We start from the raw sequence: 19,600 nt of genomic DNA on the forward strand, positions 1-19,600 counted from the left end.
CGGAAAAAAATCTGGCATTCTATGGGATAGAGGATGAATTGTTAGATCTCTTAATCAGATGAATACATTAGGGAGTTTGGAACAAGAAACTGATAGGCTGAAGTCAGATATTCTAGGAATTAGTAAAGTGTGGTAGAAGAATGAACAGAACTACCAGCCAGGTGAGTTATTAATAAAAGATGAAATACGTATAATAATGAATAGGAAAATAGTAATGTGAGTAAGCTACTATGAACAGCATAATGAAGATATTATTAAACCACAGATAGAGACAAAGCCCATACCCACCACATTAGTACACATTTTTAGGCCCGTTAGCTTCACAGATGAAGAGATTGAAATAGTGTATATTGAGATGAAAGAAATTGTTCAGATCGTTAAGGGAGATAAAATTTACTTATGATGAAAAATTGGAATTCAGTAGCTGGTAAAGAAAGAAATAATCATTGCCATATTGCCAGTTAGTTTTCCATGAGTATGTTGTAATATAGGATATATGTATCCACCATAATCAGTCACAATGTTTAAGATTATTAATCTTATTATATTAATATATTACAAGTAAGGATGGACAAACGTAGCATCTCTTTTTGGAAAAATTCGAATCTATTTTTGTCAAAATTCGCATCTATTTTCTTTGTTTGTAAATGAACAGATGTAGCCAGCCGGTGTGGTCGAGCGGTTCTAGGCGCTTCAGTCTGGAACCGCGCGACCGCTACAGTCGCAGGTTCGAATCCTGCCTCTGGCATGGATGTCTGTGACGTCCTTAGGTTAGTTAGGTTTAAGTAGTTCTAAGTTCTAGCGGACTGATGACCTCAGAAGTTAAGTCCCATAGTGCTCAGAGCCATTTGAACCATTTTTTGAGCAGATGCACAAATTTAAAAGGTTGTCACGCTAATGAGTGACGACATACAAATTATTAATTCTTTGAAACTGAATGTTTAAAAAGTGCTGATAAGGAACTTCTTGACTGGAAAGTTTGCTTTTGCAAAACGTTCAGCACCTTTTTCTTTCGAAATGGCCTCTGTTTTCTTCGTTTGGCTGTATTTCAGCTTCCAAAAATGAGTGTTCTGTTGTACTTTATTTGTCTGTGGATCATTTCTTACAACAAAACTGAACACTTCATGTTTACACAAAGCTCACATATACATAATTGAAAAGCAGCAGCATTTTCTCGACAGTTAAGTGAAAGCGTCTCAAATATAAGGTGTTTCTGAGCATAATTTGTCTTTTCCCGCCCAATTTGAAGATTTAAAAAATCTGCAGATAGCTAATTTCGACCTTTTGTGGGCATTCATAGCCATATGACCCATGAATAACAGCGCTACAGATAGAACTGACAAGGCACTTCCCCGTAGAAGAAGAATCGAACGTACAGCAACTCTATTTCAACGTTAGGGGAAGAATTTCAGCCCTGTCGGAAAACATTACAGATTTTGTTTCCTAATCACTATACTGCAAAGGGCGGGCGCTTTAGGTTATAGTCGCAGATGGCCGCGAGCGTAAACAGACCATAATTTTGACAGCCACAAGGGAAGGGGTTGTGAAGGCAACCGAACGCAGCCTCCATTTCGCTTGGAACCAATCTACAGCAGAATTGTCACATTGTCATAGGGATCGCCGATCTCTTCTGGTGTTGTAAGGGTTGTAGTCGAATCCGTGATAGACCAGGATTAGTCGCGTCACTTATTTTAAAACAGGAAAATAAAACAACAAGCAACACACAGTAGGCCTACAAAGCGTTCGCGGACGTCTACCTCGCAATTTCTTTCAACCAAGATGGCGGCAAGCGATGTTGTTCGATCATGTGAAGCGTGCAAAAAAGTTATTAAAACGACAGATATAGTGCTAGTTTGTGGATTATGGAGTAATAAATCCTTTCACAACGAGTGTGTAGGCGTTAGTAACAGTGAAGATCGTACAGTAGCGTGTTCTAAAGACCGAATTAAGTTTCACTGTGTGTCCTGCGAAAAGAGGTTAAGTAGCGAAAATTTACATGAACCTGAAGGCAGAAACACAAAAGTGATATTGAAGTGAACGGTGACGTAAAATTATTAGAATTGCAAAATATACTCAAGTTAACAAATAAAATATCGGAAGATAACCTATCAATGAATAAAAAGCTGGATACAATTATCAGTGCTGATTCTAAGATTGAAGAATTGCAGTCTCCAAATTATAACGTAAACATATATGAAAACCACTTGTAAACGTTGCTGACTCCTTGGAAAGTGGTTATAGCAAAGTAAGTGAATTTGTGCAGGAAAACATTGGAACTGCAAATGGTAAACAAACGGATTTGGCGGCAGATAAACATAAACACCATATTGTGGTTAATGTGCTGTGCAACCCGACTCACACATCCAAAACAACTGTTGGTGATCGTGAAAACGGCGCTGATGAATGCTGTAATAATGTAAGTAGTGACAGAAACTGTTCAAATCCCTTTCTACAACAAGGAAAACAGATCATTCCAGACGAAAAAACTCCAACCGTAAATTGTAATCAAACTGATATCATGGAATCAAACGAGTGTTTTGATGTAAACAATAAATCGGTCAACAAAACAGGATCTGGCGTTAATAAAGACGAAAATAGTCTCTACAACTCTGCAGATTCCTCAGAAAATAAACTCTCACCCAATACAGAGTGGCGTGTAGTAAGTTCTAGGAAAAGAAGTTTTCGCCATTGGGACAAGAAAACCCCAACAACTTCTGCAGAACAACAAACAAATAACACAGCGCTAAATACAGATATACCATGCAAACTGCCAGAGACAGCGACTATCAGATCAACTCCTCCAACCAATGCCATCTCAGTAGTTGGAAATTCAAGTGTTAGTGACAGGAAAAATAAAATAATAGGCACTGGTGATGGCCAAGGAATGCTGTATGGGGAAAAGAGAACATGGTTTCATTTAGGAAAGGTGAAAAGTGGAACGACAGCAGAAAACGTAACTAACTTTTTGAAGAAAATCCTACCAGGTCATAGCAACTTTCACGTAGAAAAATTGGAATCTAAGGGTATAAATAGTAGTTTTAAGATTGGTGTAGACTTTCATCTAAAAGACAAGCTAATGGACACTGCTGTATGGCCCAAAAATGTTGTAATTAAGTGTTTTTTGTTCCAGAGACCATCCGTTATGCCTATAAAATAGATTATGAAGTTAAAATCAAGGATCACTGCAAAAGAATGTTTCTAGTACTGAAAACAATATGCCTATAATCATTGCAAGTGTAAATGTGTAGTGCATAAGAACCAAAATGGATCTCTTATCATTTTTTATAGAAGAAATTAAACCAGATGTTTTATGTATTTGTGAACACTGGCTAGCTGAAGCAGAAGGTGATTTCTATAAATCTGTTGAATACTTAGACATGGCCAGTGCTTGGTTTCGAAGAACTGCAACCCACGGTGGGGTCTCTGTGTATGCCAACAGAGATCATAGCATCAAGGAAATTGATTTAAGCAGTTTTTGTGTGGGTTTTGATCTTGAATTAGCTGCACTGTTATTAACAAATATTGATTTAGTTGTTGTTTCTGTGTACCATTCACCAGATGATGACTTTGAGAATTTTATTGGACATATGGAGAACTGTTTGTGTTACCTAACACGCCTAAAGTCAAAAACCGCACTGTGTGGAGATTTTAACATACACATACGTGATGGAGATGCCAGAGAGAGGGTCTTTATGAGATTAATTACCAGCTATGAGTTGTTTATGGCAAATAAGCTCCCAACAAGGGGTGGTGCATGCCTGGACACCATAATCACCAACCTCAACATCTGGGATTATAAACTCAGTGTAGTTGAACCTATGATAGCAGATCACTGTGCACTAGTAATGGAAACCAGTATGAGGAGCAAGCTGCAGATAAGCACATGGCATTCAAACTACACATTCAAAAGAAGATTTGTTAAAGAAGAGAGACTAAATGATCTCAAAGCAGCTCTATCTTGTGTAAACTGGCAGCAGAAAATTGCAGAGTTAGTAGGCAGTGATTCTTTCTTATGTCTGTTCCAAACCTTAAAAGCAATATTTGATGACATGTTTCCGGTAAGACCAGTGAAGAATCCTCTGGACAAATCACAAGGCAGGCAGAAATTTATCAATGTGAAACAATGGTACACCGCCGAGCTCAATAAATTGAAGTCTATTGTAACAATGTGCAAGGACCTAATGAAATCAGCTTTAGACATTCCAGCTAAAGAATTACATCACCGCAACTACCTAAAAGCCAAAAAAGCTTATAGGAAGGCAGCAGAGGAAGCAAAAAAGAAATATAATTATACATACATTAAAGAGGCCCAAAATCCTTGTAAAGCTGCCTGGAATCTTGTAAATGAGAACAGAAAGAAGACTACCTCCTGCTTAAATTTGTGTAGCCCTGATGACTTCAATGAATATTTTGTCAGAATAGTGGAAAAGACAGTGAGTGAAATTCCACACTCTGACCTAGATCCGACTGCAAAAATAAGAAATGCAGACAGTTGCAGTATTCAAAACTGGAAGGAAGTACACCCTGAAGACATGATAAAAATTGTGAACTCCTACAAACACTCAGAAAGTGTAGACATCTATGGTATGTCCTTCACACTGCTAAAGAAAATTATTGCAGAATTAGCTCAGCCACTAGCCATGGCAATAAACAAACGTCTATCTTCTTGTGTCTTCCCAGACTTCCTTAAACTGGCGCGCACAGTACCAATATATAAGAAGGGGGATCAATGTGAGATGTCCAGCTTCAGACCAATCTCAGTGGTACCAGTACTAGCCAAAGTTACTGAGTCTGCGATGCACCACCAGGTACTGAATTACTTTGAGGAAAACAACTTATTCCAAAACACACAGCATGGATTCCGCAAAGTGAGATCAACAGTGAGAGCCACACTGGACTTATTAAAAACGATTCGACAGAGTTTTGATGAGAGAGAGTGTGTGGCACTGACACTCTGTGACCTCAGCAAACCCTTTGACTGCATCTCACACACAACACTAATAGCCAAGTTAAGATGCTATGGTGTAGGAGGTGTTGTTCTATCAACACTCCAGTCTTATTTGGAAAACCGAAAGCAGGTAGTATCAGTGCACGGAGCAACTTCTCTTGAACACAAACTGGAACATGGAGTGCCCCAAGGATCAGTCTTAGGACCTCTCCTATTCCTCATATGTGTCAATGATATGAGCTTGTAATGGTCGCCTGGTCGTAGATATTGCTAACTGCTATAATCGCACTATTTCACTCCCATTTACAGAGCTTGTTAGCACTTGATATTAGGTTGGCGCCATTAAAATGCATTGTGTTGTAGTAATCGCTGCTACTTGCTGGATCGCTGCTGTCTCTCGATGCTGATGCTGGCTCTACATCTGGTTGTCTAGGGTTAAAAACATGAGGTCACGTGTTTTTTATGTGCTTTTGATGATAAAGAACGAGCGAAACCAACAAATATGTAAACTTCAAATATTTATTATTCTGGTGACCATCTTAATTCCACTGTCCACCAAAGACCATGACTCAACACAAAGTAGTACTTCCGTTACATGTTCTTTGCATTGTTTATCCACCTCAAACAATAACACACAAACACACTTTACCAAAGTGACATTCCGACTGCCTCTCGACCATTCTTGCTGCTCGTATTTATAACATTGTCAAAGAACTACTAAAAAGAGATATAGTTTATAAGTCACATGTACATCTGTTATCATAATTTGTGCAGAAAAGTTATTAATTTGCATCAAGTGACATAATTTAACATGTTATTAAAATGACAGACAGATTTGTTGACTTGACAGAATAATTCTTTGTTACAAAAAGGCCGTTTTTTAGAAGTTTGTCAATTGACTTCTCTAATTTGCATAAATAAGTAAATAACATGAATTATTAAGAATTACATTGGTTTTCGTCTAAAATAGGATTGCTTGCGTGAATACTGAGTGAAAACGCTCCTAGTGAACAAATAGGTTTCACTGGGTGATTTTTATTTAAGGAGATCCAAAATACCTAAGTTGTCCACTATTTTTCGTACTTCATATTAATTATTTAAGATGAACTCAGTATTTTTACATGATGACATTTGCTGTATCAGTGATCAAGTGATATTAACTTTTGTGTGGGTCAGTTACTCAGTATAATTTAATGGGTTGACCGTTTATGGAGACATGTTATGCAGTCATTGTTAACATACACAATACCTTTGCTATAATCATAAATACTCGTTAAACTGGTTGAATTTGGAGGGTATCGCATACTTCGGTACAGTAAAGCCTTTAATATGTTCCGTTACAAGCTGTAATAATCAAATGTTGCAGTTTGCAGATGACACTACCCTTATTGCCAAAGGACATACAGCCGCAGAAGCTCTTGGTACATCAAATTTGATGTTTGAAAAAATAAAAGAATGGTTTGTAATAAACAAAATGAAGATCAATGAAGAAAAAACCCATCATTTGATATGCAGTCTAACCAACATGGAAGACCAAGAAAACGTGGAGACGATCAGACTACTGGGCTTCAAGATTGACAGCAAACTCTCCATGAATGATCACACTGCATATGTATGCACCAAACTTTCTCATGTGATATACCTCCTGAGGAAGCTGAAAAGGGTAATAACTGACCAGTTTCTCACAATAGTCTACCATGCACTCTTCCACAGCCACATTAGCTATGGACTGTTGTTGTGGGGACACTCCTCAGGCAGCAAAGGTGTGTTGCTATTACAAAAAAAAGCCATCAAGGTCATATCCTCTAGCAAAAGACTGGACCACTGTAAGCCTATTTTCACCAGGCTAGGCATAATGACTGTGTTTAGCCAGTATGTGTTTTTCTGCCTCATTTATATAAAAGAAAATCAAGGGAATTTTAGCATAAGACAAGAAATACATAATCATGACACTCGCTGTAAGAGGAACATTGAAGTGCCAAGGTGTCGCCTATCAAGTACACAAGGCAGCTTTCCAACAGTCGCCCTAAAAATGTACAATCAACTGCCTCCAGAAGTGAAATCCCTGCCACCTGAATTATTTCGGAAAAAAATTGCTCAGAACTTGAAACAACATCCACTATTATCCTTGGAAGAGTTTTTCAACAGCGGTTCTAGTGAATGGACAAAATAATAAATATTGTTATGTTTTATATATAATTTTGCCTAAATTTAATCTTCTTTTTATGTTAACTGCACATTTAATTTTGTGTTATACTTAAAGTACATATTTTGCCAAAATGAAACTTTGTGTGTGTGATCTACATGGACTTGTAAACATTTTGCTTTATGGTATTTTCATTTGCTGCTATGAAGTTTTACTTTCCTGTTTAGTTATATTTCATTCCCGCTATGTTCTATGTGTTTTTCTGCACTGCATAAATATTTTCTTTTATTTGTAATATAAATTTTGTATATGGTGTTGTATAAATGTTAGTTGATAAACATTGTATTTGTGACGCAGTCTGTCCAGCCATGGCTGGTAAACGACGAAGATACAGTAATAAAGTAATAATTGCTTGCTGAAGTTAACAGAGTATTGTTAACGACGTATTTCAGGCCCGACCTCTAAGGGTATTCGATACAACTACATTCAAAACATCCGCCGCATAATTTGCCACGTTAAAACTGTCCGCATTATACTATCTGTTGAGCTTTAGCTAACAAACAAACGTACTCGTTTCTTTCCCATAAAAAGCTAGGTCCCATGGCTGAATATTACGTTGCATTACGCAACATGTGTCTTAGACGATTCAGCCGTCCACAACTGGCATGGGGCATTGATACATGATTACGTTCGTACACTCTTTTTCGCAAGTAGATTCTTGTGCACATTATCATTCCAAATTGGGCTTCGCCATTTAACTGCTTACATTTTCGATATTGTACGCAGAAAATAAAGCTATTTCAAACTATTTATGATAAATAGTCCATCTAGATACAATTCACTATGAAACAGCGTCTATTAAGAAATTTCGCATTTTGAGGTAGAATTCGCATTTATCAGTCCCTATTTATTAGTAATGTGTTTTCAGCCACTAGCATCTGACATCAAGGCATACAAATAATTATACACAGCTAGTAAAGAAATTAGCAGTAATCCAGTTAATAGTATTTCTAGCAAAAATAATGTTTAAGTAATCGATGATGAGCAATAGTGGCACAAAATGTGTCACTGATACATTAATGTAATAAGATTAATAATCCTAAAAGTTATGTATGGCACCTAATTATATCCATTATGCAGCAGGCACAAAAAATAGTAGGAGAACATGGACTGGGTGAAAGAAATAGAAGGGTAACTTGCCTGGTCGAATTTTGCACAGAGCGCAATTCAGTCATTGCCAACACCAAGTTTAAGAATCATAAAAGAAGTTTTTATAAGGGAAGAGATCTGGAGACATCAAGTTTTAAATAGGTTATATCATGGTACTGTAGAGATTTCGAAACCAGATTTTAAACTGCAAAATACATCCAGGGCAGATGTGGACTGTAACTATACAGGGTTATTACAAATGATTGAAGCGATTTCACAGCTCTACAATAACTTTATTATTTGAGATATTTTCACAATGCTTTGCACACACATACAAAAACTCAAAAAGTTTTTTTAGGCATTCACAAATGTTCGATATGAGCCCCTTTAGTGATTCGGCAGACATCAAGCCGATAATGAAGTTCTTCCCACACTCGGCGCAGCATGTCCCCATCAATGAGTTCGAAAGCATCGTTGATGAGAGCTCGCAGTTCTGGCACGTTTCTTGGTTAGAGGAGGTTTAAACACTGAATCTTTCACATAACCCCACAGAAAGAAATCGCATGGGGTTAAGGCGGGAGAGCGTGGAGGCCATGACATGAATTGCTGATCATGATCTCCACCACGACCGATCCATCGGTTTTCCAATCTCCTGTTTAAGAAATGCCGAACATCATGATGGAAGTGCGGTGGAGCACCATCCTGTTGAAAGATGAAGTCGGCGCTGTCGGTCTCCAGTTGTGGCATGAGCCAATTTTCCAGCATGTCCAGATACACGTGTCCTGTAACGTTATTTTCGCAGAAGAAAAAGGGGCCGTAAACTTTAAACCGTGAGATTGCACAAAACACGTTAACTTTTGGTGAATTGCGAATTTGCTGCACGAATGCGTGAGGATCCTCTACAGCCCAGATTCGCACATTGTGTCTGTTCACTTCACCATTAAGAAAAGTTGTTGCTTCATCACTGAAAACAAGTTTCGCACTGAACGCATCCTCTTCCATGAGCCGTTGCAACCGCGCCGAAAATTCAAAGCGTTTGACTTTGTCATCGGGTGTCAGGGCTTGTAGCAATTGTAAACGGTAAGGCTTCTGCTTTAGCCTTTTCCGTAAGATTTTCCAAACCGTCGGCTGTGGTACGTTTAGCTCCCTGCTTGCTTTCTTCGTCGACTTCCGCGGGCTACGCGTGAAACTTGCCCGCACGCGCTCAACCGTTTCTTCGCTCACTGCAGGCCGACCCGTTGATTTCCCTTTACAGAGGCATCCAGAAGCTTTAAACTGTCGTGACCATATGTCAATGAATGGAGCTACAGTGAATTTATGAAATCGCTTCAATCATTTGTAATAGCCCTGTAATTTATTGTTTAGGTGCCGCAAATTAGAATGTAGAAATTGTAGAAAGGTTGGAAGTTAATGAGATGGAACCTGGATAAACTGAAAAAAGCATTGGTTGTTGAGGATTTCAAAGGTTTAGATGACAGTTGACTGAAAGAGAGGAATGGAATTCAAAGGAATATGAATGCATAGCTTTGACAGATGAAACAGTGAAGGCAACAGATGATCAAAAAGACAAGATGCAGCAACTGTCCTTTGGATATCACATGAGTAATTGAATTCAATTGATAAAAGAATAAAATTTAAATGAAACATGCAGAATAAATGAGATTGGCAGAAAGTGCAAACTGCCTAAAGAAGAACTGCAAATCTGTAGAAGAATGCATGACTATGGAAAAGTAGATACCACCTACAGGAAAATTAAAGAGAGTTTTGGATAAAAGAGAAGCAAGTGTATATCAATAGCGTTTGTAGATTTAATGAAAGGGTTTGATAATTTTGACTGAAACACACTCTCTTAAATCATAAAGATGGCAGGGTTAACATACAGGGAGCAAAAGGTCACCTACAGCTTTTACATGTAGCAGACTTCAGTTTTAAGTGTCAAAGGACATGTAAGAGAAGCTGTAGTTGAGAAAGGAATGAGACAGATTTGTACCCTATCCTTGACATTATTCAGTCTACTTATTGATGAAGCTGTTAAGGAAACCAAAGAGAAATTTGGCAGAGAATTCAAATTCAGAGTTAAAAAAGTTAAACGTTAAAGGTTTGCCAATGACACTGTAATTCTGCCTGAAATTGCAAGATTAGTTGAATAAAATGGATAATACCTTGAAAATAGATTACCATACAAGAGGAATATCAACAAAAGTAAAACAAGTGTAATGGAATGTATTCAAATTAAATGAGACAATGTTGTGAGACACTTAAAGTGGGCAGCAAAACATTTGACAATGGTTGAAGTCGAGAGGATGTAAAATGCACACTGCCATTGGAAGAAAAGTATTTCTGAAAAAGAGAAATTTGTAAATAACAAACTTAAATTTAAGCATTAGAAAGCCTTTTTGAAAGTATTTTCTGGAGTGCATTTTTGTATACAAGTGAAACAAGAATAATAAACCCTGCAGACAAAAAGAGAATAGAAGCTTTTGAAATGTGATGCTACAGAAGAATGCTAAAGACTAATGAAGACTTGAAGAGGGACTGAATGAAACTAGGGAAAGAAGAAATTTATGACACAGCTTGACTAAAAGAAATAATTGGTTTATACGACCTATCTTGAGGCATTGCGAAATTATCAATTTGCTTATGCAGGGCAGTGAGGGAAGTAAGTGTTGTGCAGGGAGACCAATTCTTGACTACTGTAAGCTGGATCAAATTGATGAGGTTATATTATTTATGCAGAGATGACAGGATACACTTGTGTGGAGAGCTGTATCAAACCAGTCTTCAGACTGAAGACTACAACAATAATTTCAACTCCAGAATGAGATTTTCACTCTGCAGTGGAGTGTGCGCTGATATGAAACTTCCTGGCAGATTAAAACTGTGTGCCAGACCGAGACTCGAACTCGGGACCTTTGCCTTTCACAGGCAAGTGCTCTACCAACTGAGCTACCCAAGCGCAAGTCACATCCCGTCCTCACAGCTTTACTTCTGCCAGTATCTCGTCTCCTACCTTCCAAACTTTACAGAAGCTCTCCTGCGAACCATGCAGAACTAGCACTCCTGAAAGAAAGGATATTGCAGAGACATGGCTTAGCCACAGCCTGGGGGATGTTTCCAGAGTGAGATTTTCACTCTGCAGCAGAGTGTGCGCTGATATGAAACTTCCTGGCAGATTAATCTGACAGGAAGTTTCAATAATTTCAACTGTTATTAACATCACAGCTGTTAAATTAATAATACTTTACCATAACTGATTAATAGACATTTGTGTTAGTTTAACAGCTAATGGATATTAAAAAACAGAAAAAGTGTTGATAACAGCCTTAATGGGTGAAAGCTTTAATTTTGAGAGTCTTTTTGTGGTGCCTATCTGCGACTCAGCATCTCCGCTATATGGTGAGTAGCAACTTTCCTTCTCATAATATTGTTACACTCCATCCTGTATTTTCTGTTGTTCAAACAGAAAAAAAGATTGCTATCCAAAACATTACTCATTCATGAGTCATTTTTGGTCTATATTCACTCATTGCGTTGCTGCTTGTCAAGGGATACCTGCAGTAACATTCAAGGATGAAGTGTTGTTTTTACACTCATCAAATCAGTTACACTGCTATGCATTTGTTACATTAAATATTCCTATCATTTTAGTGATTTCAGATTGTACAATGCATCTAAAAATCAAGTTTACTCTTTCCCTACACAAGCCCTTGAAGTTGGCTCTTCTCGGAATGTAATGCATATGTATAAAGAATCCAGTTAGAAGAACATGTAAAAAGGATGTGAAACCTGCCACTCTCCTGGACCCTTAAAGATACTCATACTAAAACATAATGCTGCAAACTCAAATATGTATACAGATCTGATTATAATGATTGTCTAAGTAAATAAAGGCCATAAGTGTAGGCATTTGATTAAAATAATCATCTAAGCCAATAGAGTTTTCTCAACTGTTGTCTTTTACAGAAGTGACTCAGACATGAAATGTATCAGAACTATGTGCGCAAGTGAGTGAATGCACGTGTTTATAAACTTCTTGTTCTGAGGAAGAGTATGGGTTGAAAGCTGAGTCTGTCATCCTTACTTAAAACAGGCCCATACACCACTCATCACTTCATTAAATGTGAGTAGTTGTCCTTCCTCCAAACCACCAGAAATATATTTCAGTAACAGCAAGACATTGCTCTATCAAAAATTTCAATCATCTCTACAACCTGGGTCTTGTGTAATTTGTGACCCCACATCTGGCATTACTTACTGTGAGTGGAATGCATCTTCACAACATTATAAACAATTATGTCTGAGCATCATGTTTTGTATTGCTTGTAATGAGTGCACAACTTCCACTCATTTCAATACATATGATTGATTTCTGTGAGCATAACTTTACTTCACGCCCAGCTTTCATTCTAAAAGTTGTTTTAATCACTGTATAACAAGGATTAGATTTCTCAACTATTTTGATAATTTTTCAAAAGAGACTTTACACATACCTGATTATTTGCATCACAAGGAGTCCTTGTTTCATAATAATCTTTATGTGTACATGGCTGCCTTCGAAGGCATGAAGAGGACATTCTGGGTGCATATTCAGTTATGTTATTACATGGTGTGCAAGTACTTGCTTCACTTGTAGAGTAGTGGTTTTCAGGACATTCAAGACAGGAACGAGCACCACTTGGGCTGTATGTCCCTGCACGACATGGTGTACATGATGATGTAAATGCAACTCCTGTAAATCAAAACAGTGTATTTATGAAACAATTCAAATTATTTTAATTGTTTTCATTCTTTTATTTCTTACAATTTAATTGATTTAATTGATGAAATACCCTTAGGAACATACTAGCTACACCACCAAGTAAGTTTTCCTTTTATCTTGGTTATCCATGTACCTGCTTATCTTTTATCAGTCAGTAACACAAAAACAAAATTAATTACTCTGTTGTTTGAATCTTGTCTGTTACATTCTCATTATTTGCATCTCATTCCTCTACAGATTTTGTCTTTCCACTTTAATCCTAAATTTTTTTTTCCTTGTTCATTCTGTCTGTTTCAGGATCCACAAATACTGTACTAACACCCACCAAAGATTTGAGCATAATTTTTCTTTAATTCTGTGTCAGAATGTCCTTCTCACTGTCTCCTCATACCCCCAGTGGTTATTTACCCTAATGGAAGAAACACTGCACGCAATCTGTGTGTAGACTGTGAAAACTTTGTTCTGCATGCGTTTGTATTTTAGTTGGTGGTGTGTTGAATTCTGGATGCGAAGATGAAGAATCAGCTGCACATTTAGTTATACACACATGAAAAAACCCTCTAAAACCAAACTTAAGGATAGCAGAATATGAGACAAATGGTTAATAATTCAGCAAACAGATTACATCTGGATCTGGCACATCTTTGTGTCTCACAAGTAAGCCTACCACATGTTAATCTAAAGTTATGAATGGTGCACATTCCCTTTATCACATTTTACTTGTATTCATGTCTTTTTCTGTGAAAATCAATTCATGATGCACTCACAATAATACAAGAGAAGTCAAAAATTGTGGAAGTTATACTAGTAGTGTATTACTGATATTTCAAGCATTAATAAATCAGTAATGCTTCATACTGACCACTGATTTCGATTGATTTAATCAATACCGGCTTCCCATGATGGATGTCCATTCCAATGGTTTTCCACTGCAGGACATTTTGTCCAGTTTTCAATTGGATAGTTTGCTGTTTCCATTCCCCTTCTCTTGTGGACGATGGCCATCGATACTCTTTGGAGTCACCAACTGATTGGCACTGGTCATTTTGTGCCTACATGGGACGATTTAAAATAAAAATACTGTTTATTTGTACTGCTACTCTTAATTTTAGTTAGTTTATGAATAAGTAAAAAATTAACAGACATGCCACGTTACACATTTAATAAATTACTTAAGTATCAACAGTGCAAAGATACTCAGTTAAACAATCATTCCTTTTACACTGAATAACTGTTACCTACTTGAAATGAACTACTGTTCTAAATAGAAAACATTTCAATGATATACCGAATAGTTTTGTGTGATTTAAAACAATAGAATGAGTAACAACAACACCTACCATACAATGGTTGCACTGAACATTGCATAGGTGCTGTAGCTACTCTCAGTACTGTACGAATGTAGTTTTGTGTGTGTGTGTATCTACATCTACATCTGTATCCTGCAAAACCACCATGAGGTGCATGACAGAGGGTACATCCCACTGTACCAGTTATTAGGGTTCCTTCCTGTTCCATTCGCATATGAAGCATGGGAAGAATGATTGTCTGAATGCCTCTGTGCATGCAATAATTATTCTAATTTTAGCCTCATGATCCCTAAGTGAGTGATACATAGGGGATTCTAGTACACTCTAGAGTCACCATTTGAAGCTGGTTCTTGAAACATTGTTAATAAACTTTCTTGGGATAGTTTATGTCTGTCTTCAAGAGCTTTTCAATTCAGTTCCTTCAGTATTTTTGTGACACTCCTCCATGGATCAAACAAACCTGTGACCAATTATGCAGCCCTTCTCAGTATATGTTCCATATCTCCTGTTAGACCTATTTGGTAGGGGTTCCACACACTTGAGCAATATTCTAGAACTGGTAGTATGAGTTATTTGCAAGCAATCTCCTTTGTAGACTGACTGCACTTCTCCAGTGTTCTACCAATAAACCAAAGTCTACCACCAGCTTTACCCACAGTGGAGCTCATGAGATCACTCCATTTCACATCAATACAAAGTGTTACACCTAAGTATTTGTGTGAGTTAGCCAATTCCAGAAGTGACTCACTGATATAATAGTCATAGCATACTACTTTTTTTCATTATGTGAAATGCCCAATTTTACATTTCTGAACATTTAAAGCAAGTTATCAATCTTTGCACCACTTTGATATCTTATCATCTGACTGAATATTTATGCAGCTTCTTTCAGATAGTAATTCATTTACTTCATTATGCACAACTCAATTATCTGCAAAAAGTCTGAAGTTACTACGAGGGTCATTCAATAATTAAAGAGACAAATTGGTCTGGGGAAAAAACCATTAGTATGGCAAGTTTGGTACTTCTATTGCTTTAAATTAGCGTCACTGGGATGAGCCCTGATCAGCTGATGTATCAAGATTGTTTTGTTTATAACCTCAAAAATACAGTCCCACTTGAAATGTTCAAATTAGGTGAACAACGTTCTATCATTCGTTTTTTACTTGTTGAAGCCGAGAAACCAGTGAATATATACTGTAGAATAGATAGATATTAACTTTTAAAAATTTTTCTAGTTCCAGTTCTTCAAATCCTTCCACAACTTTCATTATATCAAGCATATTTTTTTCTATGAACCATTAAAGATGGAATGCTGGTGGAAAATCATTGTTTACTGGGTAGTCGACATCAGAATTGTAATCTAATAAGATTTCCTTCGCTTTCATGAGGTATGAAGGTAGACTGAAGTGAATTTGCTTAGTGTAGGTTTTTTGTGATTTACTGAGTTCTGCAAAAACGTGATTTTGTGCTTTCTTAAGGGCAGCAAAGCGGTCAAAGTTAAGAAAACATTCATAACTTACTTAAAATCATTCAAACAAATCGTTAATTTTTATTCTAAATCATTAAGCTTCTGGACCAAACATCAAAAATTCTGATTTTTACCTCTTATTTAAACTTTCTGAGTTTTTAGAATTCAGATGTGATGTCTTGCATTTCCACCAAAATGAAATGGAAAGTGAGAATTTTTGTAGGTAGATTTGCTGAAATATTGCTGCTGCACAGAGACAGAACCATAGTTGTGGCTAATTCGTCACATACGGTAGGTTCTTAATAGCTCATGGATGAAATAACTGATGATATGAAACTGCACAGTTGTGTACTTTATTATGATCAGTTTCAGTTTTAGGCTGTCATTACAGTGAATAAATATCACATATCAAACAACGTAAAACTTGTATAAGTAAATATTTATTTCAATTATAACTCTTCTTTGCAGCCATTTGACTGTATATTCTATGTATTATATGTGCATTTTCAACCATTAGTTCCATCTACCAGAGGCACAATGCTAGATGGTTGTGGTTTCCTAGCTTCGAAACTGTTCTGATGAATATTTTTTGTTAACTCTTTTAAGCTCAACTTCTACAGTTGTCTTCATCTGTGGATAATTTTTTCATGCAAATATTGTGGTTCATGATACAGCTTTAAGTTGAAAGTTATTTACCTCAAAATCAAATATCACATCTTTATCAGAGTATTGGTAGATATATGTCATGTTTCCTGGTTTCACAAGGTGAACTGTGTAGGTTAGAGTAGCTGCACATGGCCCTCCAAGTGAAGCAATAAATTCACCTTTTGGTTGCCATCCAAACCTGTAAAAAAGTCATTCTTCAACTACTTTTCATGATCATATAATAAACATACAATTAGCAACAATTAAACAATATGAAGAAGTACATCACTTGCCCTTTAGTTTTATTTGCTGTATCTTGTCACAGAGAGTCATGGTCTTAGTGTGTGGAATTCTCAGACCAAATTATACTTATATTTTAGCCCTGTACCCAAAAACAGAAAATTTGTTACAACAAAAAAAAAATACCAATTCCTCTGCTGTACAGCACGCATTTAATTCAGCAAAAATATGTTTTGATTCTTTGTAAGGATGTGTATGGAGACTATTTACGATGATATTGTTAATATTCGCAGCCAGTCTCCCTCAGCTGCTACTTCAATTATGTTCACCATGTTTTAAGAACAAATCCATCTTTTACAACTATATATTTATTTTATTTTTATCCATCAGGATAAAATAATCATTCAGTTGCAAAAGACAGATTTGTTCTTATCTACATGACAGACATAATTTATGACAATATTAAGAAGATGAATGTAACTGTTTGTAAAGAATTCCATAAGAAAGTTGTATGAAGTTTCAAACTTTTGTGTGTTATTTGTGGAAGGATTGCGCGAGTTTTCTGTATTTAAAAAACAAACCTTTAGATGCCAAATCCTTCTCCTGTTACCTCTCTCTACACCCACGTACTGCAACATAACATAGAAACTATCTTACCTAGACAGTCTACATTCAAGGGGCAATCAAACAGTTTCCATTTGAAGGCCATACAGTCCAGAATCAGTATGCCAATCAGGCAAAGTCAATATGAGCACTGATGCCACTATCCAACTGATGCACGAAGTTGAAGATACCAATTTGGCAAAACACCATGTCCTGCTGCATGAAGAAGTCAGTAACTGCCTGATGCACAGCCTTATCTGACAGGAATTGTCAACACTTCAAGACCTTTTTTAACGCACTGAAGGCGTGATAATTGCCTGGGGAGGGATCAGGACTTTAGGGTTGGCGCTTGAGTGTCTTCCACTTGAGTTTGTGTAACTTCTGCATTACGACATTTGCAATATGGGGACGTGCATTACATTGGTTATGTCCAATATGACGGCGCATATGGACATACTGGCACATCACTCAGTAAATTACCATCAGTAAATAGTCTACCATGTGAAAAAAGTGATAAAAGGTACCATTCATGTAGCTCCATGGGCGCAAATCTTAGTAAAAATTTGTATGATTGCCGAGCTGAGTGCAACGGTCCTGAAGCTGCCTCAGAAATGTGTAATGCAAGACTCGAAGTAAGTGTGAGGGAAGAACTCCCGAAATGACTTAACTAAAACCAGACAATATGCTGAAATGCTCAAAAGTTTGATTCAGTATGTTGACATACAATACACAGGAGTGTGTGTTTATTACGCCTAAGAAATGCTCCCTCGCTGTGTTAAATACGAACGTTTATCATGTTACACTAATGAACAGATACGAGGCGTTAAATTCAGACAGTCAAAAGCTACGAAAAAAGTTTCAGTGCTGCAGGAAACTGCTCATACACGTCGATCGACCAACAAAGTGCTTGTGGCAACTCGCTACCGCTATGTTCTGTTAAACATAAACATCGTGTTAACACAATACGTGACAACAAGGAATGGAAGACAGAAAAACAAACAGTTAAGGAAAAAGAAAAAATTTACGTCCTATCAACGAGTCATGGTAAGGGACTAGATACAATCATGTCCGATATCCAGTCAGTTATAAAGACACTGGAATTATAAAACCTGGAGCTCCTTTATGAGAAGTTTAGAAAAACTGTGAAACTGCAGTAAAAGGTGGTGTGAACTGTGTCGTAATCCGTGGAGACAACGATGTGTATAGAAACGAGAGTAGCCTTGCTCTAAAAGCACTGAAAGGATAACTAGAAAAAATGTCATAAGCGAATGTATTTGTTGCAAGCATTCCTCACCGACATGACTTAATTGAAAACTCATGTGTAAACAGTGAAATCATAGCAACAAACCGAAAACTTAGAAAGGTCTGCAGCAGTTTTGTGCACACAATATTCACTGAAGCAACCAGCTCTGTCAGAGAGCATTTCACAAGACATGGACTGCATAGAAATCAGCTACCGGTAGGCAAGAAATTTCTCGCCAAAGAAATTCCCCAAGCAATAAAAGTGGTAGGGGCAGACATGCACAAAAAACCTGCACTACCTGCAATAGGTTCATTGCCAATGACAAAACAGATGGAGAATGAACCAACAGCACATGAGGAAGAAACATCTCTAGAAGAAATTATGCCTACATCAGCATCAGAATGGGAACCATTGCTGTTGCCATTGGCATCAACAGAATCAGTAGTAGAAAATGTATCAGCTCTAGAACCACCTCCACAAACCGCAGCAGAAGTTACACCAGCAACAATAAATATATCCCAGCCAAAAGAAGGGAAGAGAACTACAGCAGAAAAAGCCATATCAAGTGTTGTGGGTAAGTGGAAAACATTGCCTCCTCTCCGTATATATGATTTTTAGTGGAATACAGCAAGATGAAGAAGCCCATATAATAGGTAGTGTAAAAGATATTATAGCTCCTAACCAAACTGTTCATTTTAAAGACAATAACAATTCTGAACTTAAAATTTGCTACCTGAACATTCAAGGAGTAAAAGACAAAGAATTTATTGTAAATAATTTTGTACGAGAGAACAAATTTGATATTTTTTGTCTAAGTGAATACGGGGCAACAGAGAGTGAACTTACAGCTATCAAATTTGATAACTATAAAATAGTAAATGGTTACTGTAGAAAAATGCATAAAAGAGGTGGTGTGGCATTGCATACTAACCAGTCACTCAGCCACTCCATCAATAGGTTGAATCTAGAGTATCTGTGTGATGAACAGAATTTTGAAGCCACTGGTGCAGTTCGTTACAATTTTAAGTTAGTGATAGTAGCCTTATAAAGATCACCTAAGGGGAACCTTAGAAATACTGGACATGC

General features: G+C 37.1%; 1 protein-coding gene across 1 annotated transcript in view; it reads right to left on the bottom strand.

Moving 5' to 3' along the window:
* Positions 1-19,600, bottom strand: part of LOC126183642 (endosome/lysosome-associated apoptosis and autophagy regulator family member 2-like) — a 244,048-nt gene that overhangs the window by 81,808 nt on the left and 142,640 nt on the right. The window contains exons 4-6 of the mRNA XM_049925783.1: positions 16,480-16,627; positions 13,865-14,054; positions 12,734-12,972 (exon numbers count right to left, since the gene is read on the bottom strand). Of these exons, the coding sequence (XP_049781740.1) occupies positions 12,734-12,972; positions 13,865-14,054; positions 16,480-16,627 (577 nt within the window). The remainder of the gene's footprint in view (positions 1-12,733; positions 12,973-13,864; positions 14,055-16,479; positions 16,628-19,600) is intronic.

Source organism: Schistocerca cancellata, chromosome 4 (genome assembly GCF_023864275.1).
Source record: "Schistocerca cancellata isolate TAMUIC-IGC-003103 chromosome 4, iqSchCanc2.1, whole genome shotgun sequence".
In the NCBI taxonomy this organism is placed as follows: Eukaryota; Metazoa; Arthropoda; class Insecta; order Orthoptera; family Acrididae; genus Schistocerca; species Schistocerca cancellata.